Below are 26,716 nucleotides of genomic sequence, written 5' to 3'. Positions count from 1 at the left end.
CTTATCTTGATGCTGCCCAGATGGAAACCAAAATCAAATTCTGACACACCGTGCAGTTTGGAAAATGCCAGAAAGCGTTATGGAAATGTCAAGGTGACAGCAATGATTTGCCACTGAAGACGAATATAAAAAAAAGCAAATCCCTCTCAGTCGGAAAATTACATACCCTCTAAGAATTAGAAGAGAAACACTCGGTAGGTTCTCCCTCCAGCAAGAAATGTACAAATGTTTCAGTCTCTGCTGCTCAAAATAATCAAACGTTGTTTTTTTCTTTCTACTTCTTTTACCTTCATATCGTCATTTGACTTAAGACTGTGTAAATTATCATGACGAAGACGCCCCTGAAAAGCATTATTCTAACAAAACAGCAGAGGAAAAACATGTTTCATGTGTGAGGAGGAAAGAGAAAAAATGAATAAGAAAAAAAAGACGCTTAAAGTTAAACTGTGTCGGCTCAGTCAAACAAAGCAGAGCTATGAAAAAGATAAGCCAGAATGATGAAATGAATTACAGATTGTAATCAGTCATTTACATAAAACAATTCCTCCATTCAAACATATTAGGAATTCTCAGGCTGCATGAAAATGAGAGTTTCGGTGCCTCATATTAATTTAAATTGGCAAAAGTAGCGCTCCATTTGCATAAGTTGTTTGCTTAATCTGCATAGTCAAGGACATTAACAACTGACACCATGATATGGGGCACTTATGCAGAAAAATCTGCATGCACAGTGGTCAGAAAGGAGACCGCCATAATTTGATTTGGAATGATTCAGCCCTCACTGAAAGTCACCAAGTCTCCTTTTCAAACTCAAATACTTCTTTAACTATTTATCAACTGGTCAGTGAAGGCCACGGCATGACATTTGGATATACAGCTGTGCAGCTCGTTCTAGTACCATCTAGTACCAACTCCATCTATGGTGGAGTTTGCAATCCTGCAAGCAACATGTGCGGTAGTTGAGCTCTCAGCCTGCTGAGGGAAATTCAGGTTTACACTCTGTTATTGAGAGACATGCTTCTCACACAGATAGACCCAAAATACACAGACATGCACAAACAGGCTCTGTGGACATGCATTAGTGGAGAGATGACAGAGTCGGGCTGCTACACACTGCTACGCGCCAAAGCTGTTGGGGGCTCAGTGCCTTGCTCAAGGGAACCTCGCCAGAACTTGGGAAGTGACCTGGCACATCTCAAGCTACCAGACCACCTTCCATATTTTGGTCCGCACAAGGACTTTAAACCTTGACCCTCCAGTTCCCAACTCAAGTTCCTACAGACTGAGATACTGCTGCCTAACGTTTGTTTACTTCACAGTATACCATTGTTTTTTCAACATGCATGGTTATGATCTAATGAGGGAAAAAAGCTCTTAAAAAGTGGCGCAGCCAGCCTGGTCCGCTATGTATCCCAGCATGCTTTGCACAGCGAAGCAGCGGCTTGCAATACACAATGAATTAGTGTGAATTACCAATCATGTTAGGTAGCATGAAGTGTGTAATGGGGGCGGCTGCACTTGGGATTCATGACGGCACTGCATGTCTCAGCATTTTATACTGGTATATTGTCGCACCGGTATACAGGATGCAGCTCATGAAAAAATGTATATTAGTGGGCGCAGATGACTTAAGGGTAAGTTGGTGCCCCGTGTGTTGATGCAAAAGCCCTCCGAACAGGGGGGCCCGGGTTCAAGTCAGACCTGTGGCTCCTGTCCTGCATGTCCTTCCACCTCTCTCTCTTCCTTTCAAATAAAGGCAATTCAAAGAGATTTTAAAAGTGCTTCTTGTGCACCGTATTTTACAGTACGATCTCAAAGAACCATTATGGAGGTATTGACTCCCATGAATAAAAATCTAAACTCAAAGCTTCAAACTGACAGCAGCTGCATCCCAGTTACCCGTGTATGACAAGGCCACCTGAGTCGACATCTGTATTGATTGAAAGGAAGAGCAAATGTACCTCATCAATGGTGGCAATCTTTTGAACGTATTTGTTATTTTGATTAAGTGAACTGAGTTAGCTTTATAATGTTATAATAACTTGTTAAGTGACATGTGCAAGGACTTCGCTTATTATGCTAGTTTGTCCAGATGGAGTTTTAATATGATGATGATATATCTATGACTGGAAAAGCGGTTAAATTTGGTTCTTATTGATACTAAAATGATCAAATACTGAGTGGAGGTAAGGAATTTTCCAAATTTAACATCTGAGCATTTAAATATCTAAGTACTGAATTGCAGATTGAATGTAAAGTAGGGCCATTACTTCACATATCTCTGAGCAAACTGGAGCGAAATGTCAAACGTGAAGCACTCCAAATGGTTCTCAATCAAATCTACCGCAGTGACAAATGTAATTCAAACCCATCAAGCTGCATTAGCACCCGTGCACAGGGGAGCCTAATATAGACGATATGGAAAAACTGTTCAATGTCAGACATTACTTGGAATCAAAGTGAGGACTAAGTGGACTGTGTCCTCTTATAGAGCCAATAAAACCAAACCACACATCACGGCATGCCAGCGCTCCAGCCCCGTAATCCACTTACTAACGGATGAGGATGATGTTCTAATGGCACCAGTGCTCCTCATGACTTACACTGCTGTCATGTAAGTCCTGGACGGAGGAGAGAAGCCATGGCCTTTCTCCCTCTGACAGAGCGGGGCTGGTATTAGAGCTGAGCTATCAATCTGTCACTTTGTGTCTGCATGCACGGCATTAAGGAGCAGGAGGGCTGGAAGATCCAGATTATCTGACAGCTTCAAGATAGCACAAGGAAGTTTCTTTCTTTTAATATAATAAACGTTATCATCGCCAAAGGGCTGCAGATTGGATGTGATATCAAGTTAGAGTATTGGTAATGGAGACTGACAGTTTTCATGCACTGATTTATCTCATTCATTTGTTCTGACACTAAGGCCTAGTCCACATGGAGGTGGGTAGCTTTGAAAATGTGGCAGACCTAACCAAACTAGTGCTGGTGTTAACGTTGCAAACTGGACTTTTTTTTTTACATGTTTACACGTACATACACAGTTACTAACCCACTATGTTAAAGGAAGAATATGTGATTTTTCACACTTAAATGTAGTAGAAATCAAGTATATCCTCTGAAAATAACTCTGTGAGTCATGACTGTCTACAATGGGTGTAACACCCGAGTCCCACTGTCTGTGATGTTTTTCGAGTTTTTCGAGTCCTATCTTCAGTTTGTTTACATCGCCAGGACGGCCGGCTGACTCCTCCCCTCGTGTATAAAAGTTGTTTAATTGAGGGACTAGAGAAAAGAAGAATAACATACTGTACTCACTGCTTAACTGTGTTTCTAGATCACGCTCATTTCAGGTAAATTTACATGCAGTGTGAAGATACGAGCAGAATAAATATCGCTAGCATTAGCATGCTAACACAACAATGCAGCGCAAATTGTTTTGGTTTCATGCTGGTGCTCAAGGGCGACATCTGCTGGATCAAAAAAAAAAAATTGCATTTTCTTCCTTGACTACGGAGGTCAATGCTGCGTCAACACTCCGACGAGACAAACGCCGCCACCAACGTCAGCGGTTTTGGACGAGAACCAGTCAGACTTTGGGTGGAAGGACAATTGTAATAATGAAATGGTCATTGCAGAGGAATGGGGAGAACATTTTCACCTGTCAAGGACATTGTTGTTGACTTGGCATGTTCCTGACAGCCGCAGCCCGTCTCCTGAGCGTGCCACCAGTATGATGTGTGTACAGCTGATCATGGCTGTGCTCACGTTACAGAATCAGATCCAGTGGGCATGGGGGGTTAGCGAGTGGACGGGATTATTTTGTTAAACGAAGGAAAACCTTCAGTTTAAAAACTTACCCTCCAACGTGTTGTCTCGACCTAACTCCTGCAGCCATGTTTCACACTGTCCAAGGATAATACAATGATATAAAACATAATGAGACCTACATTAAAATGTAATGACACTTGAGCTCTATGCAACACAGTTTATGTTCCAGAGTTGATTTCGACATTGAACAAATGTGAAAGTCACCAACCCATTTCACACACATCATACGCATTCCTCTGTACAGGAAATGAGTATTAATGACAGATATGGTTTGAGTCATTGGGTTTAATTTGATGTATTTCATAAAGCTAATATAGCATGGCACTATGATGCTGTTTGAGTCGGTGTGGTGGGAAGGCACTAATGTGAAACTGCATAACATCATTCATCATATAAGTATTTGTTCTCTAGGATTAAAACAAAGTCAAGGTTTTTACTCAGAGAACAGAAATCCAATTAAAGATTTGATTCATGTAGTGCAGCATTCCATGTTAGAGCCTCAGTGTATGACATTTTTATGAGACTATGATACAATGTACAAATAGTAATTTGATACAGTTTTCCTGGAGGAGGCCATTATAAGAGCCGACCGAGGTCAAACCAAATCGAAATTGCTGTCGTTTGATTAGAAGAGACTTGTCAAACTGCTAAACTATACATGCATGTAATTATTTTTTTTCATATTGTCATAATCGTCATGGTCACAAGCTCTTCTCCAACCACATGAGAACCTATTATCTCCATAGAGAATCAGACAATAAAAGCCATGCACCAGAAAGAGATGAGATGGCATCACTGCAGCTGTGGATCAGTGGGAGAGTCGGTCGACCTTCAACGGGAAGGTCGGGTGTTCAATCCCCAGCTCCTGCAGCCACATGTACGATGTGTCCTTGAGCGAGAGACACTTAACCCCAAGTTGCTCCCTCTGCTTCATCAGTGGCGTATAAATGTGTATGAACGGATTAGCTGATGGTCACTTTACTCAGCAGCCTCTACCATCAGTGTGTGAATGTGTAGGTGTGACCTACGGTGTAAAAGAGCTTTGAGTAGTCAGGTGTAGCGCGATACAAGCTCAAGTCCATTTAGCATTTAAGTAAACACAAGCTTTTCAGCTTCGGCATTTGTATGAGTTTTATTAGCTGTAGCTCCAGTGTTTGGCTTATATTAGGACATCTGCTCAGTCATGAATACAAAAATAACATTAAACCGAATGATGCATTCCAAAACAAGCATCCTTTTGTTCAGTCTTGAGAAACTACCTGTGTCGTTTTATTGTTGACTTGCAATGCACATGTACATTTTTGTAGTTCTGTGTTGATGCATGTATCAATAACTTTGTCTAACATAGAAAATATGTCGTAATGGCATATTTCTTTTACTGAGAATGAAGGTACTTTCCAATTACATCTCAAAAATCTCCCTTTGTTTCCTGTCTCTTCCATGTTGGATTATTCTCTCACTTGATTCTGGCTTCCTTCATCCTTCCATATTTAAATGCTTTTTGTGAATGTATGTTCATGTATTCACAATTTGGCACAAATGTTATAGATGTTAAAAAGACTCTCATTTCCCAAAGTTTCCCTCCATTCAGTCAAAACCTCATTAATTCTGTTGTTCAGGTGAGACTAATTCATTCGAGACAAGTTAACAACCGGCGGCAAATTTAACATGTTTCTACAAATCCTCCAGAATTGGAAACATACTCTTTAATTCATGGAAAATAACAGATGCGTGTTGAGCATTTAAACTACATGATATTTAATCAAAGATGGTGTTGGGTATTTGAGTTCAGATGAGACAGCACTCTCTGAAAGGCCCCTCTATCAGGCACATGTGGACTCCCAGCTGCTCCGTCTTTGTACCATCCCTCACCTTACTCCTGAAAATCTAACGACATGCAGTCTTCCTTTTTTCTCGCAGGATGTAGAGGACAGCTTCTTTCTAAAAGAAAGCATCGCTGCTCGCCTCACTCCTGATTAGCATTTATGGATTAAATGAAGGTGGCGCTCGAAAGATGTTCCTTTCTTCTTCAGAGGAGCTAGTGGCCGTGAAGCGAAACATTACCAGCAGGTATGGCAGCGGAATGAAAATGGAGAAAAATCACTAAAGAGGATTCTGACATAGTCAAAGCTGCATCTGCATTTTGTGTTTTCTTACGTCCCTTCTTTCAGTCCAGGCTTTCCGCGTAGGAAATTAAATTGAGGCTAAAAGTTCATTGTTCATTTTTCTTTCACTACAAAGGCGACGTGGCGTCCCATGCATTTCTAAAGGGACAATAAACCAGCAGAGTAGCGTGTTACATTTCAGCTACTGTGCAAGTCTGGTTTATTAGAAAAACACGCCGTCTGCTTTGTGAGACAACGGGCCTGCACTAGAATCCCAACACAGAGCGGAAATGATTTGATGCTGATGCCATATCAAGTCTGTGTGACTTTTCCTGTTTGCTTGTTGAGACACAGCTGGAGGCGCAGCGCAGACGGAAGAGCAGGAAGAATCATTGATGACACAAGTCACACTGTACGTCACACATCTCATGTTGAGGTGGTTTGTTTCTGTTGGCTCAGAGTTTTTAATGCCGCTCTAACAGTGACAACATCACTCCCAGTAGATCAATGTTTCCTTTATGTTAAGATCCATTACTGTAGGTCATAAAGACTGGTGATATGTGGTAGTGCTGTAAGATCAGTGGAGCACCTGTTAGCTCAGCTAAAAGATAACATTTAATCCCCCATTCGCTGAAAAAATAAGGAAACAGGAGTATTCATGTAAAAATAAAATACCCAAAAAATAGGAAAATAGGACTTTTTTTTTGGACTGGGGTGGCCCAACTGGGGCACTGACCTGTGCAGGGGCGGCCTGAGGTTTGTGTGCACACAGCTGAATGAAGAGCATTTATTAACCCCTTCTGTCTGCACTCATTACATCGACATTTAAATAACACAAGATAATGGCAACATGTATATCTTCTAAGCTTCATTCTTCAAGTCCTGAAAAAACATTTGTTTGCACTAATCACAATTTGAAGTCCATCAAAAACGGCAAACAAACATATGCACACTGAAAACTATGAGCTGCCTGTTGCAAACACATCCTCAATAGTGGATTTCAACATCTGACAAAGCAAATAGCCAATCATAGTTAAGGATTTTGGGGTGGCACCTGGGGTGGCACCTGGGGTGGCGAGTAAGATTCCAAAGGGGGGCCCAGGCCACGTCTACCCACCCCTCTGGCCACACCCCTGGTGTTGGTCATTCACCACTAGATTCAGATTCAGATTCAGATTTTTTATTGTCCCACAAGGGGAAATTTGCATTGAAACAGGAGCACACAGAAGACAAGAAACCCAAGGACACAGCAAAATATAAAACCAAATAAAAACAGCGCAATAAAATCGATCAAGAGCCCATACCGGAATGGAAATTCAAGTTATTAAAGTGCAAAGTGGAGGTGTGCAAATGTGCAATTCAAGTGCAAAAAAGAGCAACAAATAGCCAATTGTTGTTTAACATATTCATTTCACTTGGTAAAAATGAGACCTGGATAGCCTGATATAAGATTACTGAGTTTGTCCATATAAGTGTCAACTTGAAGTAATTTGGGTCATCGCTAGTTGGTTTTGAATGGTTTTGTGGTCTTGTATAATTGGTAAACTCATTGATTCACAACAACACCGTTATGTATGTTGTTACAAGTAAATGGTAAATGGACTTGAGCGTGTATATCACTTTTCTAGTCTTCTGAATACTCAAATGCTTTATACACTGCAGGTCACACCTTTCTTTTGCCTCTGCAGCATTGGTCAAAGACCGATCTGTCTTATTTCAGAGAACCTTTGAAATAACACAAGTCCTTTGTTTCATTGTTAGGAAAAACATTACCAAGTGCAGCTTTAATGAAATACAGTCTCTGCCTCTTCCCTGCTTAAATGTTGACTTTCATTCTGTTGTTGTGCTTGTTGAAACCAACAAATGTTGCTCTGTTGTGTTGCATCAGAGATTCTGCAGCACAACAAACCGGTCGGGCACTTTGGCCGTGTGCCGCTCTCACAGCCCACGGGGAAGCTATGGATTGGTTTGTTTCGCTCGGCAGGCTTTTTTAAAAACACGCCAAGCTGTGCTGCTCAGAGAAGCTCTGGAGGCTGAGACTCAGCCGAGGCTCCTGCTTTACAAGTGGTCGGGGTCGCATTGATTCAAGGTTTATACGATCAATGCTATCAACGCGGGTTTAGGAGGGTCACCACATGAATGTCAATATCCCGCCAGCTGAGCTGTGTCACAATGACCATCTCCTCCCGTTAACTGAATGATGACATCAGTGTGAAGATATCATCCCTGTAGACATGTTGATGGATAGAATCATTGTGATTTAAAGACACTTTGACATTAATGGAATTGGGGATTGGGAATTTAACATTGGTTAAACTAAATTCTACAAAGTTTATTGCTCTACTATTAAAGGAGCAATATGTAACTCTGACACCTAGCGTTTAAAATTGGTACTGCAGTCCAAATTCAACACATTGGAGAGCGCTTTTTTGTGGTTTTCGTTCCTCATATATTACCTTAATTTCTTCCCCCATATGTCATCAAAGCTTTGCTGTATGTGTGCAGGAGGTGTAACACTCATCATCTTTGGGCACACAAGAAAGGCAGAGTTAAATCTAGATTTAAAAGGTGCACTGATAGATCCACATGTGAACACAATCTACCAATTTTCAGCCCGCTCAGCTGACAAGCAGGTCCTAAAAATTCAAGATGCTTTGTGCCGATCTCAGACTCATATACATTACATGAGCTGTTTCATGACGTGCGCACAAACGCTAGCAGACGTCCACACACACAGCAAGCTAACATGTCGGCAGTGTAGACGTGTGGTGCCAATCAGCAGAGGAGAGAAAGGTTTGACGTACAGGGGGATAAACACACACTGTTTCCCTACACTTGCTCCCCCTCACCTCTCATGCCCATGGTGGATCTGTGCGTCTGCACTGCCCGTAGGTATACATTTTTCTTGTTTAGCCTATCATCGTTCTGCTCCCCTTTTAAATATGATTCTTTCTCTGCCTTTCTCTGTCCCTTCATGCTGATGTCTCATTGGCCCATCCACCTCCCAATCACTGCTTGTCTTCACAAAATCATCCATTAATTCTTCACCCATCTGGTCTCAACAAGTCAGCAACTTTACCACCACCACCAGGGACTGGATTTAATTCTGTTGCCGCTCAGAATTGACATTCTCCAAACATATCAACCACCCCTTAGTGTCCAAGTGCCAAAGACCTTCTGTCAAGACTCATGTCCATGTTATCTATTGTAATAAATAACTCTCTTTATTCACTTGTTTCTGCTGATTGAGTAGAAGTTGGTAGGGCAGGCGCCCCATGAACAGTCCTTGATGCTCCTTCCAGTTAGGAGAGGACCGACTGTACCAACTGAGCCACATCCGTGTGTAGCTGACCTGATTGACAGGTGGGCGCGATGTAACGGTTCATCAAGAGGCTTAAAACCCGCCTCAGCTCCAGCTCTCAGCCTGTCGTTATAGTTTGTCTTAAAGATAGACTGAGACAGGATTTCCAGCATGGAGGCTGCTGCTGATGAGCCTCCAGAGCCCCCTGCAGGAACAGATGGCTGACTTCACTTAAAATTTACAGTCCATGGCTGTTACGCACCATGAGGTTGCGAATGTTGTTGTTTCTTTTCCATCAAGTTGTCCTTGCTTCATCCTTTTAAAAAAAACTCTGATATTTTTCTGGCTTCAGAGTAAAGTTTCCCCTCCCTGCTCATCGTCTTTGTGAGGACAGAATTGGAGAGATTAGCAGCTGCAGTCCAGTCGTGAACGTTGCTTTGACAAAAGAGGTCACTTGAAGACGTTACTTGATGAGGGAAATGCTGATGAACATTTGTCATCTTAGTTAATAGACTTAAAGATTGGAAAATTGTCTGAAGAATAATTAAAGGCAAAAATAAGCTTAGCTGCAGCTCTACAAATATAAATCACTGATCGATTGAACACTGTCAACGTCGAGGAATCATTTCTTATTATTATTTTTGTTGCACACCCACAGTCTTTCAAACTGTGTGTGTGAGGAAAGTGAATGTCACCGATATTTCACAGATTCTTTTGAGGTCAAGCGAACACAAATATTGGATTTCATCTAGAAAAGAGAAACTTCTGTTAAAGTCATCACTATATAACACAACCTGGGTCAATAGAAGTAATAAAGTAACTGTGGTGATCATTTACAACCACACACACACACACACACACACACACACACACACACACACACACACACACACACACACACACACACACACACACACACACACACACACACACACACACACACACACACACACACACACACACACACACACACACACACGCTGATTTAGTGTTGGCTTCCTCCTTAAAACCTGCAGTATGTCTGTTTATGGTCCTACTTGAGGAGGCACCGAGCAGACTGAAACAAAGGAGCCGCCTGGCAGTGTTTTCTTCTCTTAACAGCGGACACCATACGGCTCGGACAGACTCCACTGCTCCTCACCTTTTGGGTTGAGTGGGCACAGTGAGGGGCTTTTTTTCACACTACTGATCCACAACAAACTTGTACCTCGAGGGCTTCCACTCAGCTGAGGTAGGAAAAGAGATCTGGCCATACTGCCCAAAATCTCCACAAGAACAGGCAATGTCCGTAATATTTGTAGTAATAATATTATAGTTGTGTTTTTAAAGCATGATTATTTTATTCTACTGTACTCTTTATACCTTAAAGGAGCAATATGTAACTCTGACACCTAGTGTTTAATATGGGTACTGCAGTCCAAATTCTAAACATTGTAGAGAGCTGTCTGCCCCCCCCCCCCCCTCCTCTCTAGAGTCGATGCTCACACAGGTCACCATGTGGTGAACACAGAAGCTTCAGTGTTTATCCAGCTCTGCATCGGTCTGTAAACCTTTCTGTGTTCTAACCTCTCTCCATTTTTCAAAAGCATCTCCAATATTGATCTTAGTTTGAGCATGTTTCTGTCCGTGGAGCTTATTAGAAACACCTTTTTTCAAGGTTTATTTTTAGGATCTGTTTGCCTTTATTTAGAGAAAGGACAGTGGATAGAGTCAGCAATAGCAGAGGGAGAGAGAGAGAGGGGAATGACATGTGGGAAAGGAGCCACAGGCCTGATTTTAACCTGGACGTCTAGCTTGGGGGACAATAGTCTCCGTACATGGGGAATGCGCACTAACCACTAGGCTACCGGTGCCCAATGCAGAGGCTTTTTAGTTCGAGTAAAATCAGTTATGTCTGAACCAGTTCTCTTGCCCACTTCCATAGAGGCAACACCTGTTGGTTTGCCCTTTGCCTGCCAAACTGAGGGGCGTCCAAAACGGCCATGTGGGGGTTTCTACCTTCTCTGGTCCAAACAAATCCAGAGCATTCAGGAGCAGAATCTAAAGTTAGAAGGAGGACATACTGGCTGCTGCATTGTTGTCAGAGAAGCCAGCACTTCAACATAGCATGTTTCCTTAATGTCTGATCATATACGGTCATGTTATCATTTAATTCAGGACATATCTTACAGATTGGAACTTTAACTCTTTGACATTGGATGTATATTCTTTTTGTTTGAGTTTGGCTTTAGTGCTTGTAGAGATTAAAAAGTTACTTTATGGCCTCTGTGGGGAAGAAAACAATAGAGCTCCACATGGGGAGAGGGAAAAAAACTAATCTAAATCCTAAACTTGAAAAAACCATATTAGTCTTTGGTATAAAGTAATTGGTTTGTTTGGATACCTCCGTACTGTATGCGATGATTGGATTGATCCATAGAGGCCCCGAGGCAATACAGCAGCTGATTAATATTTGGAAATTAAAAAAGGAGAATTGTGTATGGCGATGATATAGCAGAGCTTAAGTGTCTCTATGGAAAAACAACAATCATGCCACATTGAATATCTGATGTTGTTTTGCGATGTAAAGTGTTTTCGTTTGTCTTTATTTGGCTGGAGAGTTGGGATTGACTTTGTAGCCGTCTGTGCCTGCAGGGCTCAGGCTGAAGTTTGGAGATGAGTGTGTGTGTTTGAACTGCCAGTGCCTCGCCTGGTGTTGCTGGTACACACACACATACAAGGTTAGTCATCTATTATGGATGATCCAGCGCAGACAGTGAAGGACGCTGTGGTCACCTTGTTGGATGTGAGTGCACAGGGAGAAGCTTTGAACCTTGCATGAGGAAGCCTCCAACTTTAGCGAGCAGCACACATCAGCACTACAGCGGTATGACTGGAAATGACTCTATCCGGCAAAAAACAGAAAAGTATTTTCAGGCTGGCTGGAGTAACAAAAAAATGCTTTTCTGGCCTTGGACCCTAACTTTGGTGCAGTTCATTGAACCTGATTTCCCTTTAGGATCGGACCCATAATAAGCCTGGCTCCTCTTCAATCCTACTGAAGTGTCGAGTCCCAGCTCATCCATTAGGCATAAACAGTGTCGTGGTGGGCGCAGTGGCCAGGCAGTGACCTGTGTCCGATTAGACGTTCTGCTTCCTGGCTGAGCCGACCTGGCCAAGGTGTGCAGAACCTGGGATCATTTCAGAGTCATTTCAAGCATTTGATAAAAAAAACTGGCAGCAGCTCAATCAACCGTTGAGCTATATAGTGAATATATTCACTTTATTGAAACGGATAGACACACTAATCATTCAAGACGGTTACCTCTTCAGCATGCATTGCATTTTTTTGTGTGTATATACGTATATCTCAACTCTTTAAAAAAAAAAAAAAAAAAAAAGCCAAAACAACAAAACAGAAAACCTAATTAGAAAGAAAGAAAGTAATGATTGTAATGGTGGTTGGCAGAGGTTATGGGGGTGGTAGTTGTCTTTTTACAGACTGTCAGATTGTATGTACCTGTACCCCAATATGTACCTGAACGCAGCAGGATATTCTCTGGAGAATTAATCTTGAGCCAATAGGAGGGGGAGTGAAATTTATAAACTGTGACTGCTGCACAGTGCATAAACTGTCTGCCCACCACCGCTAAGATCTCCGTGCAAGTAATTAAACATTAGCATTATGTTTTCTGTTCATCAGTATGTTGTTCTCCGCTCTTTTGTTGATGTTGTGATTCTGTTGAACTACACGTAGCATTAATTTTAAGGCAAATATTCTCATTATATCATATAATTATATCGTATAGTGGACTCTGTTGCTTTGCCCACTACTTCCGCATTGTTGTTGTTTTTCAGTCACCAGGCATCTTTAAACTGGATGCCACACTTCACATCACTTCAATGATTTCTTTGTTAAAGCTGGTGTAAACCAGAACAATGGATTACCTTTGACTATTTGTTGCATAAGAGCAGGTTTCCTTAGATTTTTTGGCATGGACTTTAAGTAACTGAGACATCCAAAGCTGTCTCCCACCGCCTCTGTCACGTCTCCCCACACCACTGCCTGTGCTGACTGCTGATGACCTGCAGTGTCCTAAAACACACTATGGAGAGAGCTCCAGTGACAGGTGTGAGCTTGAGCTCAGACGCCCGTATAGCAGCCCTTCAGGACCCCTTTTGTATCCACAAGGAGCCGAACGGGGTGACACGGCTTTGGATTTATAGGTCGCGGCCTCCAGCCGGGTGGCAAGCTGCAGCGGGGGCCTGGGCAGCGCAGCGGCAACACGGCTTCCATCTGTTGTCACGGTCTGCTCATATCTGCATGCTAATCCCTCTCTACCCACACCTTCATGAAAAAACACCGCTGTGGCAGCCCTGCCACCCCGGCTCTTTCAGGATGAGAGGAATTAGCAGAGCAGGTAGCACAAAGACACAGACCCGAGGCTGATGGGATGTGAAATGCAGAAAGGGCAGGCACTAAAAAATGTGAGATTAGAGGGGAATCGAAGAGGTAAGAAGCAGAACCTCTGCTCTGCTTTTTTTTCCTCATTTGCACTTAAACATGTTGTCACCACTCAAGCCATGTGCAAGCCCTGCAGATCAGCCTGCTCACACGTGCAAAACCTGCTGCGGATAGTCAAGGTCGGTTATCTGTTTCAAGGTCTCAGAATGGGTGACATTCAGCGGGTGTGTGGAAAGTGCGACTCCCTGCCTTCCGTTCAGCAGATGTAGCTGCTGGCAAAAGTCTTCCTCAAGCTGACTAATCATTTGTGTATGCAGCTATAATATGCTTTCAATGTCTGAAAATACACCTCATCCATCAAAGTGCGATTGTAATGTCTTTGGGCTGAGAAAGGGCACTGGGAGTAGGTGTGGCATATCTAAGATCTAATAAATATACATTTCCGCAGGCAAGGGGAGGAAGCAGCGAGATCTTAAGCATCCATTTCCTACTCTGCCGACAAAGCAGATAAGGCTTGATACAGTGCAGGCATGCACAAATCTACATTATGTGAGCTCTGTAAATATATGTTCCACACGTAAATACAGATTTTTTTCGCCGCCTATAGGCATAAAATAAAAAAAAGTAATGCATTCATCTATTCCATATATTTAAATCCCAAAGAAACCCACTGCTTTAGTACAGAAATGCAGCCAGACTCCCTCCATGTCTGTGCAGTTGTAACACCCTCGTGCTCCATGTTGCACGTCTCTGTGCCCTGTGGCAGGCTGCAGGAAAGCAGGCTAGTCACTCAGTATGTGTCCAGTATAAACAAATCTGTCAGTGGCAGAGCTGCTGTTGTTGTTGTTGTTGTTGTTGTGCAAAGCTTTGACAGAGATTTCATGTACTTCTGGAACAAAAGAAGAGTTATTATCCCGGGGAGTGAACTGTAAGACAGAGATGTTTTCTAATGAAACCTTGTTGCCTCTCAAGCAGCCATCGGACCATGACAGACGTCTGCGGGATTAATCTGCTCCTTTAAAGCTTTACCCGGAAAAAAAGAAAAGAAGGCAGTCAGCTGTTTCATTTGAAGAAACAAAAACAAGATTAGGGGGAGGATGTTATCTCAAAGATGATATCTCAGACAATGTTTTAGCTTCTGGGAAATAACTTAACCTCACTAAAACAACTTTATATGTCTGAATCTATATACATCTTAGGGTGGAAAAAAACAATTTCTTTCCTTCTGTGTTTGAATTTTGTAAATGAAAGAGATCCAATTAAAAAAAAGTTCCTCAACATCAGACTTTGAAATCCATCTTTAGCAGCAGCTTTGTGATCACTATAGTCCCAGAACAAGAGGCTTTTTACCATGACAGAGATGTGCAGGATGCGTAGCTCCTCCTTGGCAGAATTGTTGGCGGGGTCTTCGGTGGGCTCGGGGAGGTTCATGCTGCCGTCCTGGTGGTGGATGTGGAAGAGGAGAGTGCCGTTCTCCAGCCACTGCTGCCTCCAGCGCACCAGAGGGATGTCCTCTGAATTCCCAGAGATCTCTGTCAGAGACAAAAAAAAGACAAAGAGGGGATACATGAAAAGATGTTTGCGGCCAATATTCCCTAACAACCGTGGGACAACATAATCGAGAATATTCACCGGAGTTTGAGCAATTAAACAGGATATAACAGGATTGTTGTATTTTCAGTCGTTGCCATTTACTGGATTGGACAGCTGAAGAGAGACAAGAGGTGGTGGACAAGAAAAGGCCGCTGAAGAAGACCAAACATGGGGTGCGTGACCTAACCGCTCTGGCTACCTGCTAAACCAGATATAACATTTGAAGATGCTGGTTTCTAGTAATCAGGACTTAACATTTGAGAGACGTATTGGCTAAGAAATGTGGTACAAAGTAGCAAATCCTATTCATAGAGAGTAGAGGCTAATACTAGCAAAAACAACTATTTAATAAATTGCACTGTGAATGCTGCATGCTGAATAAGGGGACTCTTTATAGCTAATGCTGCATCTGAATACGCTGAATCTTTGAAGTATGAAAGATATTGGAAATACTGTTGAATAGCCCTGCCCTGAACTGCCAATGATGCGTCCGAAAGAGGAGATGATGGAGGATGATGGAGGAGTTGAGAGTAGATGACAAGCCATTGTGTGTCGACCAGTACTGATGATCTCATCTCAATCCTCTGTGTAGGCCTGCGAGGTGGTAACTGTTTGTTAACTGCTGTTTAACTGCTCGGTGACTCTGCTTGCTTGATGTGGTTTTTGGAAATTTAATAAAGGACTTTTGCACTTTTACCCATGTAGCATGCATTTTGCATTTGTTATTTTTATGTATTTTATTATGTAACTCTCCCTGCAGCAAAATTGACCTACAAATAAAGAAACCTGAACCTGAAACAGTGGTTTTACATCAGTGTGCCAAGTCTGTTACTGCTACCATCAAACTGATCACACATTCATTGCTGTCAAACAACTTGGGTGGTGATCATCCTCTCACATAATGATTATGATATTATGATAGATATACAGCTGTACTTCTGTAAAGTGCTGATAACTAAAGAGGACACACTAGAAAAATAAGAGATAAAAGAGCTAATTATTATGTAGCGACTCAAAGATTGAAGAAAGGTCACAGAGAGTAAATGTGACTCCTCCTCACACAAATCTAATCAAGGTCCAGAAACGTTTTGTTCAAACAAACAGAAAATCTGATGCAAAGGGGGAAAATACAATGACAGCATATATTCAAACCCACTCACAATCTTTGTCTGCATCCAAACACACAACTGCAAATGTATATATAATACAACAACAACCTGATGCAAATGACCAGAAGTGATCTAACCCAAATAAAAAAACTTAAGGTCACATATTATCCTCCTTTTCAACAAGTTTAAGTTTCAGAGCTCCCCAAAACATATCTGAGAAGTTTCTTGTTCTAAATCCACTCTGATCCTGTATTTGATCATGTCTATAAACCCCTCTATTTCAGCCCTGCTCAGAACAGGCTTTCTGTGTCTGTACCTTTAAATATGTAAATGAGCTGTGTCTGACCACGCCCCCTCTCTGGAAGGGCTTCGGTGTACTCTGTGCTTTCTCGCTCCATGTCCTATTGTTTACGGTGAGAAGGCAGACTCAGAGGGCAGAACAAACACCTAGCTGTGGGAGTGACACCCACCTGGGGGAGGGGTTACTGCCCTTTGTGATGTCATGAAGGGAAAATCTACAAACAGCCTGTTTGAGCTCACATTTTCTGAAAAGTGGAGCAGGCAAAAGACGGGGAGGATGGACTTTTCTCATCATTGGGGGGTTTGTAGACAGACTAGAGACACATATTAGTGTTAAAGAAACATGGTGAAGTATATTTTGAATAATTTTGGAACTTTCACAAATAATCAACACCGGTAAAATACACGTTGTGGCTCCTGCAATTACGTGTTGCCTTCACACTGTGAACCTGTCAGGATGCTGATGATGGCATTTAACTCAACAATCATATGGTTGTAGTGCTTATTCATATAGTTGAGTCACTACAAGGGAAATAAGAAGTTGATATGCCATCAACACCCACCTTCCTCTTTTTTGCAAGTCATTTTCAGATGTTACACTGTAAACAGTGGTCGATTGCTTTCATATCCATTTGAGAATAACACTTATTAAACACAGTAGATGAGGATGAGTAAAGTGATGATGGTTTGACTGCAGCAGAGCAGAAGAAACACTTGTCTTTGTGTCATTCCTCAGCTCCTCACACAGTCCTTCCCACTCCTCACCGTTCCAGGTTCTGTATTCCAAAGCACACAGTGCAGAAATGGAAAACATTACAAATGCATGACGGGGCTTTATGCGTGACTTTCTGTGATGTAAGTCTGAAGAGCAGCAACGATGCATCAGGCTCATAAGTCCTGAGAAGTGTGAGTGCTGCTGAGAGGGAGACATAAATCGAAATATAGATCACAGAGAGCGCAAACAAGACACTGAATCCAAACACAGAGTCAACAAACAAACGCTGCAGCTCCAACTGAGTTTTGTTCATGTTCAGATGTTAGTGTTTCACTGCACATTCACGGCTCAGAAACAGTCCAGACACTGAATAACGTCTGTTTCAGACTTACAGGTTACATGGAAGTGATTTAACAACCGTTCTCAATGTGCACTTTTGAATGTACCAGTGTTTTATTAATTATGTTAAAAAATGTAGTTACACATATATAGGTCATTTTTAAATCCCAAATCCCCCAAAAATATACTTTTTCTACACCAAACACACTGACACACTGACCACCATGATGCTTTCACTCTGTACTCACTAAGTCATTCCTACAGCATCTGAATCGGTAGAAGTCAAGACCACACTAACCAAGACCAGAGTGGGGATCGACATATTTTTTTTTTTTTACTTTCATCTTAGGGTATATTTTAATATTAGGTTACTATTTATATCAAATGTGTCTAAATTAATTTTAGTATTTGCAACAAATCTTTAACCTGCTCATCTTATCCACACACACGCACAGACACAAACAGCAGGAGTACGCCTCTCATTTTGAAAAGTTCCACTCGATATTCTCTTATTTATAGGAGCACAGCATCAGCAGCAAGCAGCTGTACATTAACATTATTTCAAACAAAGCCATGAGAAGCTTCAGTTTTGATATGAGAAAGACTTTTTTACAAGAGGGATGTACAGACAGTGGACTCTCTCTCTCTCTCTCTCTCTCTCTGTCTGTCTCTCTCTCTCTCTCTCTCTCTCTCTCTCTCTCTCGGTTTTGCTGTGTCTCATCTCTCCCCAAGAGTAGAGAGGGAATTCGTTATTTAAACTGGAGTTTTGTTATGTTACACGTGGCCGTGACGTCCTCGTGCATACCTGCACTCTCTCACTCGCTCTCTTGTGCATGCAGAAATTTTATGAATAAATGAAAAGTTAAATAAAACCGGTCGGCACAAAAATATTTTATATATATATATATATATATATATATTCCAACATATATTCCGAACATATAATTGGGCGGCCCGCCCAGGTATCATCTATATGTGGGGAACACTGTAGTATCCTGTGCGTGATGAGCTGGATGAGCTCTGTTATCAACTGTTTGGGCTGAGTTGGAACAGGCTGCTCGTCGCTCTGTTTGCATTTCAATCTGGCACTTTTAGATTAATGGTGATTAATCACAGCCTCTATGATTAAACACAACTGTTGTATTCAATTTTATTCAATCGACAACGCTACTTTTGAGAAGTGCCAGAGATGCAATAAAGAAATATCAAATTATCCAAAGTGCTAATCCGTATTTTCTCTTTAAAGCTTTTCATAAACCATTTTCTCACTCAAAATATTTATATCAGTAGCCACTCAGTGTGTTCTTTGTGCATTCTTTAATTGCTGGTTTATAGTTTCCATTGTTGGTATCTGAGGCCCTTCCTCCCTTTCAGCATTTCTAATTAAGAATTTGCACATCAATCACTTGTTTAGTGCTGTTATTTGCAGGATGGTACACAGTGCACATCCTTATCCTGCTTATGGATTACTTTGGACACTCTGCCATGAAATAGACTATTACACTAATTGCCAGCATGATCCAGTGCCGTGCATGAATCTAATGTACAGATATATTGCGCCGCTTCCACTGGTGTACAAGCCATCGAATCATTTAAAGCTCATTTTGCACACAGAAGTCTCAATGAGCCGGGCAGAGACGCAGAGCGAGCACAGTGCCGAGCAGCCTGGCCGGTGGGGCTGCACTAAAGTGACACAGAATGTCTATAATTGATCAAAGTCCACCGAATGCGATGGTTTTATTTTTGTAGCGGGGCAGCGCTGGTTGTGGGGAGGAATCAGGGTCTGTAAATAATAATTAGGATTTGGCCTGATCAAAAGGAAAAGCCCAGAACTGAGTGACTGGAGCAGGAAGTTAAAGCACTCTTGTTAAGGGTGTGTGTGTGTGTGTGTTGGGCGGGGACAAGGTTGAAAACAACAACTTAAGAGCCACGGGACAGCGACTGAACATAAAGTATGAAACAAGGCATCCAGCTCTCAGCCAGGACCCCTACTTATCACTGTAAGGGCCTCGTGTAGAGCTCTATATATAAACACAGACTAACCCCGTGCTGTACAAGACCATTACACTGATTACACACTAAGATGTAGTCGCAAGCAGGATTTTCCTGCTGATCACAGGCTTTTCCACAGCGTGCAGACATCAGGAACATGGATCCAGTTACAGATCCTTAGCACCTGCACAATGCAGGTCTCAAATGGTTCAGGGCTTTGAGTTATTTCCATCTGTTTTTTTTTATAGATCTGGGTCTGCTACTCAAGTCTTAGGATCCTCACACAGGTAATTAAAGATCTGATTAAAAGATGTGCGAGTTTTCATTAAAGTAGCTTTCAGAGGAAATACAATTACACAAATCAAGGTCGGGCAACTAGTGAATCAAAGCTCTTCACAGGGAGTAAGTTATATTTGAAAATGATGTCCATGGAGTGAGGGTCTGTCAAAAAAATAATTATGTTTGTGGCATTACTCAGTGTTTTTTTTTGTAGTATGTTAGGATATCTAGAGCATGGTTGGCCAGATACCAGACTTGTAAACTTAAGATATGATTCTAGTAAAAATCAAACAACATTTTTGGTAACCATGGAGATAAAAATGGACGTCCTAGACAGCCAGCCCTGGATCATTTCTAGCGTTTAATTAACATTTAGCAGAAAAACATTCACCACATTATGGAAGCTTTGCCAACATTTTTTTGTGCAATTCATACAGTGTGCAAGAAGTTTTTATTTTTGAAGGAGTCAATCCTCACTTACACAACTGTCTAAGGAAATCGGTACTTTTTGATATAATGGGTGATTTAAAAAAACACAGTCACATCCATTTAGAACACGTGGCATTAAAAAAGTATGGAAGTATCAAACATTTTGAAAACGTTAATCTAGACCCCTGCTGCATGACTGTGACCTGTTTTTTTTTTATCTGTTTAATTTGATTCAATCAAGGTGGCTCAAACATCTGCTTCTGCCAATATTTAAAGCAATATAAAAAATGTCAGTCATAATGTAATTAGTCCGTCTGTCTTCACATTAAATATCCAAATTACATTTTAAAACATGATAGGAAAGGTATGCTCAGTGTAGATGACAGGCAGACTAAAAAAATAAAATCATAAAAAAGGGACACGCGCTCGAGTCTTTGTCTGCACATTGAAGAACAACACAGAGAACATGACAGCTACTGTACTGACTTATTCTTATTTTGAGTCATGGTAGTCAGATACAGACAGAAGTCTCCTGGATTTCTCGATTATGGAAGGCTGTCGATGTTGTGTACCCGTGCACTCACACTATAGAAACTGGACTTTGGGGGTCACACAGGCTTGGGCACCCTTATACACCCAAGTTTTCTTAAAATATGGAGCGAGCTAATGTCTGCTCTGTATGTGTACCATCTACATGGAAGCACTTACCTGCCTTAAGTATTCATGGTAAAAGCAGGCATCATAAATATTTTCCACACACATTGGATTACAATGCTCTCGCTCCCCGCTGTGAGAGTGTGTACACCACTTTCTTTGTCTGACAGCCCATTAGGCTGATTACTGCAAAGGAAACACTCGCATGCTGGATAATAGCCATAACCCTTATCTGTATTATAACCTGTTTACAAACCAAACACTTAATGCATTTACTGTGACACGGCGTGTGTGTGTGTGTGAGTATAACAAGGTTTGGCCTGACAATAACCGATGGCCTCTTGCCGCAGTGAAGAGGGAGTTCCCCCTGCCCGTAGATAAGATTTAAGAGTCTCTGCTGGTTTTAACCTAAATGCAAATGATGTGCCAGAGTGTGACAGGGCACTTTTAAAAAGTGTACTCTCTCTCTCTCCGCCCCGGGGGACTAGTTTGCCATGAGAGGGGGATTAATGAGACTCTGCCTTACTGCACGGGACTATGTAAAGTACCACCCAGCAGATGTAAGAGGAAGGGAAAGGAAAAAAAAAAGAAAAAGAAGATGGATAGGGAAAGTGAGGGAGCTGCAGAGGAGAGGAAGAGAGTGGAGAAGGGAGAGGAGAAAGACGAGACAAAGAGGCCACCTACAAGCATTCAAATGGATCAAAGTAATCTGATAACGCAGTGTTATTAGCGTAGCGCCTGAGAATGCAGATTTGCTGAAGCATTTAGTTTAGAGGAGTTTTCAATTTATTTAGCATTGAAATGACACAGCGTCTATCTTCAGCATCGAGAAAGCCTTCTTCTTTAATCCAAAACAATAACAAGCGGGCGACACTGCAACGGACGAACGCTGCATCCATTCTCTGATTGAGTGACGTAGCGCTTGCACAGCTTGAATTTGATTCAGAGCGCGTCCTCCGGCTGTCACAACTTTGCTTACATGATAATTATCATTAAAATAAAGATGACAAACTCAGTAAATCTTTCCTCTCGTGCTCCGAGTTGTGACTCAAAGAGACCTCTGCTTATTCAAGCACATCTGATGTAATTAGAAAATCCTCACAGGGGGATTTAGGGGATGAAGATGATAATACTATATGAGGCAAAGATTAATGCAATAGGATGGAAATACACAAAGTGCAGTAAAGCAGGGTCGTAGCGGAGCAACTTTTTTGGGGGAGAATTCAGCAATAAAAACGCTGTCAGATTTGAGCACCCAGCGGGGGGAAGGTTGAGTTCTGTTCCAGGCAGTGACAGCATGGTGCAGAGTCAGTGAAGGAATGAAATCATTCTTCTTATTGGAGAGTGCTTCTGGATGAAATGAGGGGCTCAGTGTTTAACTCGAGCTGCAACACATTCATACAGGCCTTCTGGGAGCTTCCAGGTCTTCGGATCACTGTGAACACCATGCAGGAACTTTTTGTTCCGGTTACAGGTACAATACGTTGACAATTACATTTAGAAATATAGACTTTTCTTTGAATAAAAAGCAGGTAGTTTTTTACCCTGTGAAGGTGACAAAATGCTTGCCTCTAATTTTTCTCGCAGACACAAAAACAATGAGAAAGAAGGAAAATCCAGATTTCACTTTTGGCTTTCCTGAAAAGGGTGAAATGTAAATTGGACTTGAGCTTATAAGGCGGTTTTTCTAGTCTTCTGACTACTCAATGTGCTTTACACTGTAAGTCACACCTACATGTTCACACACTGATGGTAGAGGCTGCTATGTAAAGTGACCATCAGTTTTAACTAATCCCATTCATACACATTCATACACCGCAAACAAAGCAGCAGGAGCAACTTGTGGTTAAGTGTCTTGCCCATGGACATGTGGCAGCAGGAGCCGGGGATCAAACTCCTGACCTTTTGTTTGAGAGACATCTGACTCTACCACTGACCCACAGCCGCCCTGAAATGAACAGACGTACACCAAAATTACAATTTAAGTGAATAAAGGTTTGAAAGTGGTGTGACAATGCTTTTGCTTAATTATAAAATGTATTTAAATCGTTGCAGATTAATAATTAAAAGTCTACACAATTTAAATTACATTATTATTATTAACAAAATGCAATGTGCTACATTGAAATTAAAAAAGGAAGCTTCCAGCAGCCTTGGGGTACCCACTGGGTTTGCTAATCAGGTCTCTTGGTGGGTTTCTTTGCTACCCCTTGGTTCTCCCACTGCCTAAAAAGTAGCTTTGCATGATTTGCAGGCCATGACAACTCATTATGAATCTTATACTGGCTTCTGTCAGACCCCTCTTTTCAGCCCTATTCAGCCTCTGTCAGGAAAAGAGTTAAGTCCAGCTGCTGTCTCTTTAAGACCCCTCTCCCTAAATGCCCACTTTCTTCTGATCAGCTAGAAGTAAGCCGCCCAGGGTGGGTGCGTCCTTGACAGTTACCAGGGGCGGGGGGCTGTTCTTCTGTGCTCAAAGTTGGAGGTACCAGAGTATGGAGATGGCAGAGCCTGAGGTCACGATCTCAATGGACTCGTGCTAAACTCTTGAAAACAAGATGTTCAGAGAAGCTGGGAAACAGCCCTGCAGAGTATGCCATCATACGTGTACCTCCTGATTTAAAACTTTGCCCAGGTTTAGTCTGGACACCCAACATTATAACATGATGTTTATGTTTCTAGAACACAGATCAGTACAACAGGTCTCCTTAAAATGCACAGTCACAGGCATGGTGAGCTGATGAGTGGACTCTATTTGAAAAGTGATATAAAGTATGTATGACATTGACATTTTCCTCATGAAAAGATTCAAAGACGTCTGTTTCCTCCCAGAATGCCGCTCGTGTCTGAGCTCCCTCCCTGGAGGTTGTAATGCCACAAGCGTTTTCTTCCTCTGTGTAAACTCTGTTCCCTCGGGGGGGACAACGATAACAATCGTCACATTGTGCGGTCAACAGAGGGCACGGCGATAAGCTGAAATTACTTTGCTGCTGTTGATCCAGATTTTTCCCACCAAACTTTGTCATAATGAGCGACTGTTAAAGAGAGCACGACGTTGTTGAGCTGACGGAGGAAGAGAATGAAGGAGAGTCGTGGGTACTCATTTCCAGATTATTATTCCAATGTGAACACAGTGAGGTCGCCCTTCAAGCCCGTCCTCCAACCACACCAAAGTGAAGCCTGATTTCTGAGGGGGCTGTGAAGTACTCACTTAGCACGGTAAACACAGTGCTTTAGCCTTGACACAAGGTTAGCGGCTGACTTTCACATAATAAGAGCTGAAAGTTTGATGTCTTCAGTGGATAAAAAAAATTATCTGAATCTGTGCGGTGACCTTTTGGAGAAAGTGGTTTGTCTCTGATGTTGCCAAGGTCTTATTAAAAAAATAGACTTTTCTAGACTATATTTATACCCTTACCCTGCCTATGTCTGTTTGAATGGGCGGCATAGACGGAGTAGTAGCAAATATCGCCATGGAAACTGAGCTTCAATGGATCATAGAGCTCATCACTCAAAAAAAAAGAAAGGCCTCAATAGAAAGAGTTGTGATGTTATCACATCTCAACTTTTAGATTTGAGATTCCTCTGCACAGGATATGAAATTATTGAAATGATGAGAAGCTACTGCTTTATAAAGTGAAGACGTATACACACTGAATAATGAGGGGACGACTGAAGCTGAGGGAATAACATGGATCACATACAGTTGATGCTCTAATCGCTCTAATTAGTGGTGTGCGATTTAACGATCTTAGATCGTGAAGGATTTTAATGTGCTGACGATCTACCAAAGCAGAGAGATTGTAGAACCGGGCTAATGTGTTTATTCTATCATGCTGGAGTTTATGCTCTGACACAGACGCGTCTTCCCCTCTTTTGCTCCACAGCGGTGAAAACGAAAACGAAACTTAAAAGTAAAGTCCGCAAAAACAACTCCATCTCGGTTATATGCAACTGTTCTGATATTTTTCCAAACCGACACACCGTGAGCAACAGTTAACTTATCTGCATAGTTTGCACAGTTAAGATTAGCCTACATCTCAGATAGCGACACGGAGAGACGTTAACAGTCAGAGACAGACAGAGAGGAGCTCAGACAGTCAGGGGAGATATAACCCCGGTGTTTCAAATGTTGCTGTCGGTGTTTTCTGCTCTCTTTCAGTTTTTAAAAGTTACTATCAAGCTTCTCCACCCGAAGCTCACCTGTTGTGATAACTGAATTTATAGGGATTAGGCTAAACAACGTTACAAAGCAGAAGGCAGGTGAGCGTGAGTAACCATGGTGACTGTCTGTCAATCAACAATGTCCCGCCCCCTCTATGAATTAAACTCTTCTGTCAGTAAAACTTACTTTGATCATGTGTCACAGAATGAACACATTCTGTATTATGTTTGATTATATATAAACTAAACTAAAGTTAGTCCAATGATGTCATAAAAAACAACAAAGGCTGCAGAGCCTGTATGAAACTACAGCTAAAGGAACTCTGCAGGGCTAAAATAGAACAGAAACACAAGAACTTGAAGTCTACATGTTTTTAAATGAATGCATCACTGTGAAAATGTTCCTGATGAACATAAAAAGAGGACACATAACTTAATCATCATTTCAAAGTGGTGAGGAAAACCTTCAAATTGTTCATAAATCAACTTGAGGGAAAGACATTTCTGTTGCTAAAGATGTTCTGGGTGAGACCTCCAGACCTCCTACAAAGATGTTTTTCAAATAGATTAAACTTGTCAGCGCATTATACAGGGAAATAAGTTTGGTTGAACTGGTCAGTAACTTACAAATTTGTCTAAAGAACAGTATGAAAATAATTGTGATAAAATCGTGATCATGATTTTGCCCCAAAAATATTGTGATATGATATTTTTCCCATATCGCCCACCTCTAGCTCTAATCCTCCTTTTTTCTTCTTGTTTGCTTTTTTCTGGTTTTGGCCTCTCCTCATATGTGTAAGGGTTTGTTGTTCACACTATTTAAAAATTAGTTAGGCACAACAATCGTCATTGTCTTTGATAATCAAGAGTTATGATGTCATCATAACCATTTCTACATGTGAGAACAAACGTGTCGACAGCAGCCGACACAACTTTACAACACAGATTTCATCCCTGAGAAAACTGATTTAAAATGAGAGGAGGAGAAAGTTATCAGACTGTGTGAAATTGGCAGTTAAGTGTGTTTTGTGTGTGTTTTCCTTCTTATTAATGTGGAAGTGAAGACTGAATTGTCAGATTTGTTCTCTGTGGCCCATGCTATTCATTCAGTATTTGTAATTGGACAGACCATCCAGATATTTCTTGTTTTCTTTTTGAGTAAGGAGCAGGCAAAATAAGATTTATTCTCACTGCTTCTTTCCATAAATGAATTTGAATATTTTTTTTTTTTTCCTGTTTTGTGTTTTGACATGTACGAAACAAATTAAAAAATGGAATGAATTAATTAATTTATAGTATGTGGACGTCACAGTACCAGAAGGGTATCTTAAGATATGCAATCTAACAATATGGATACCTATTTCGATAAAACAGCAACACATTTAGTCCTGGTCATCTAATATTGGGTAATTATTTATGTTTTTATACCAAAGAAAGCTCCTGCACTCTGTCTAAATTGCACAAATA

The 26,716-nt window shown here is 41.5% G+C and overlaps 1 protein-coding gene across 1 annotated transcript in view; it reads right to left on the bottom strand.

Annotated features, from left to right (window-relative positions):
• astn1 (astrotactin 1) overlaps positions 1–26,716 on the bottom strand; it is a 412,066-nt gene that overhangs the window by 327,939 nt on the left and 57,411 nt on the right. The window contains exon 2 of the mRNA XM_061043889.1: positions 15,029–15,210. Within this exon, the coding sequence (XP_060899872.1) occupies positions 15,029–15,210 (182 nt within the window). The remainder of the gene's footprint in view (positions 1–15,028; positions 15,211–26,716) is intronic.

The sequence above is a fragment of the Labrus mixtus genome, chromosome 8 (genome assembly GCF_963584025.1).
Source record: "Labrus mixtus chromosome 8, fLabMix1.1, whole genome shotgun sequence".
In the NCBI taxonomy this organism is placed as follows: domain Eukaryota; kingdom Metazoa; phylum Chordata; class Actinopteri; order Labriformes; family Labridae; genus Labrus; species Labrus mixtus.
Note: the sequence above shows the minus strand (reverse complement) of the source record. Positions and strands in the feature narration are given on the sequence as shown.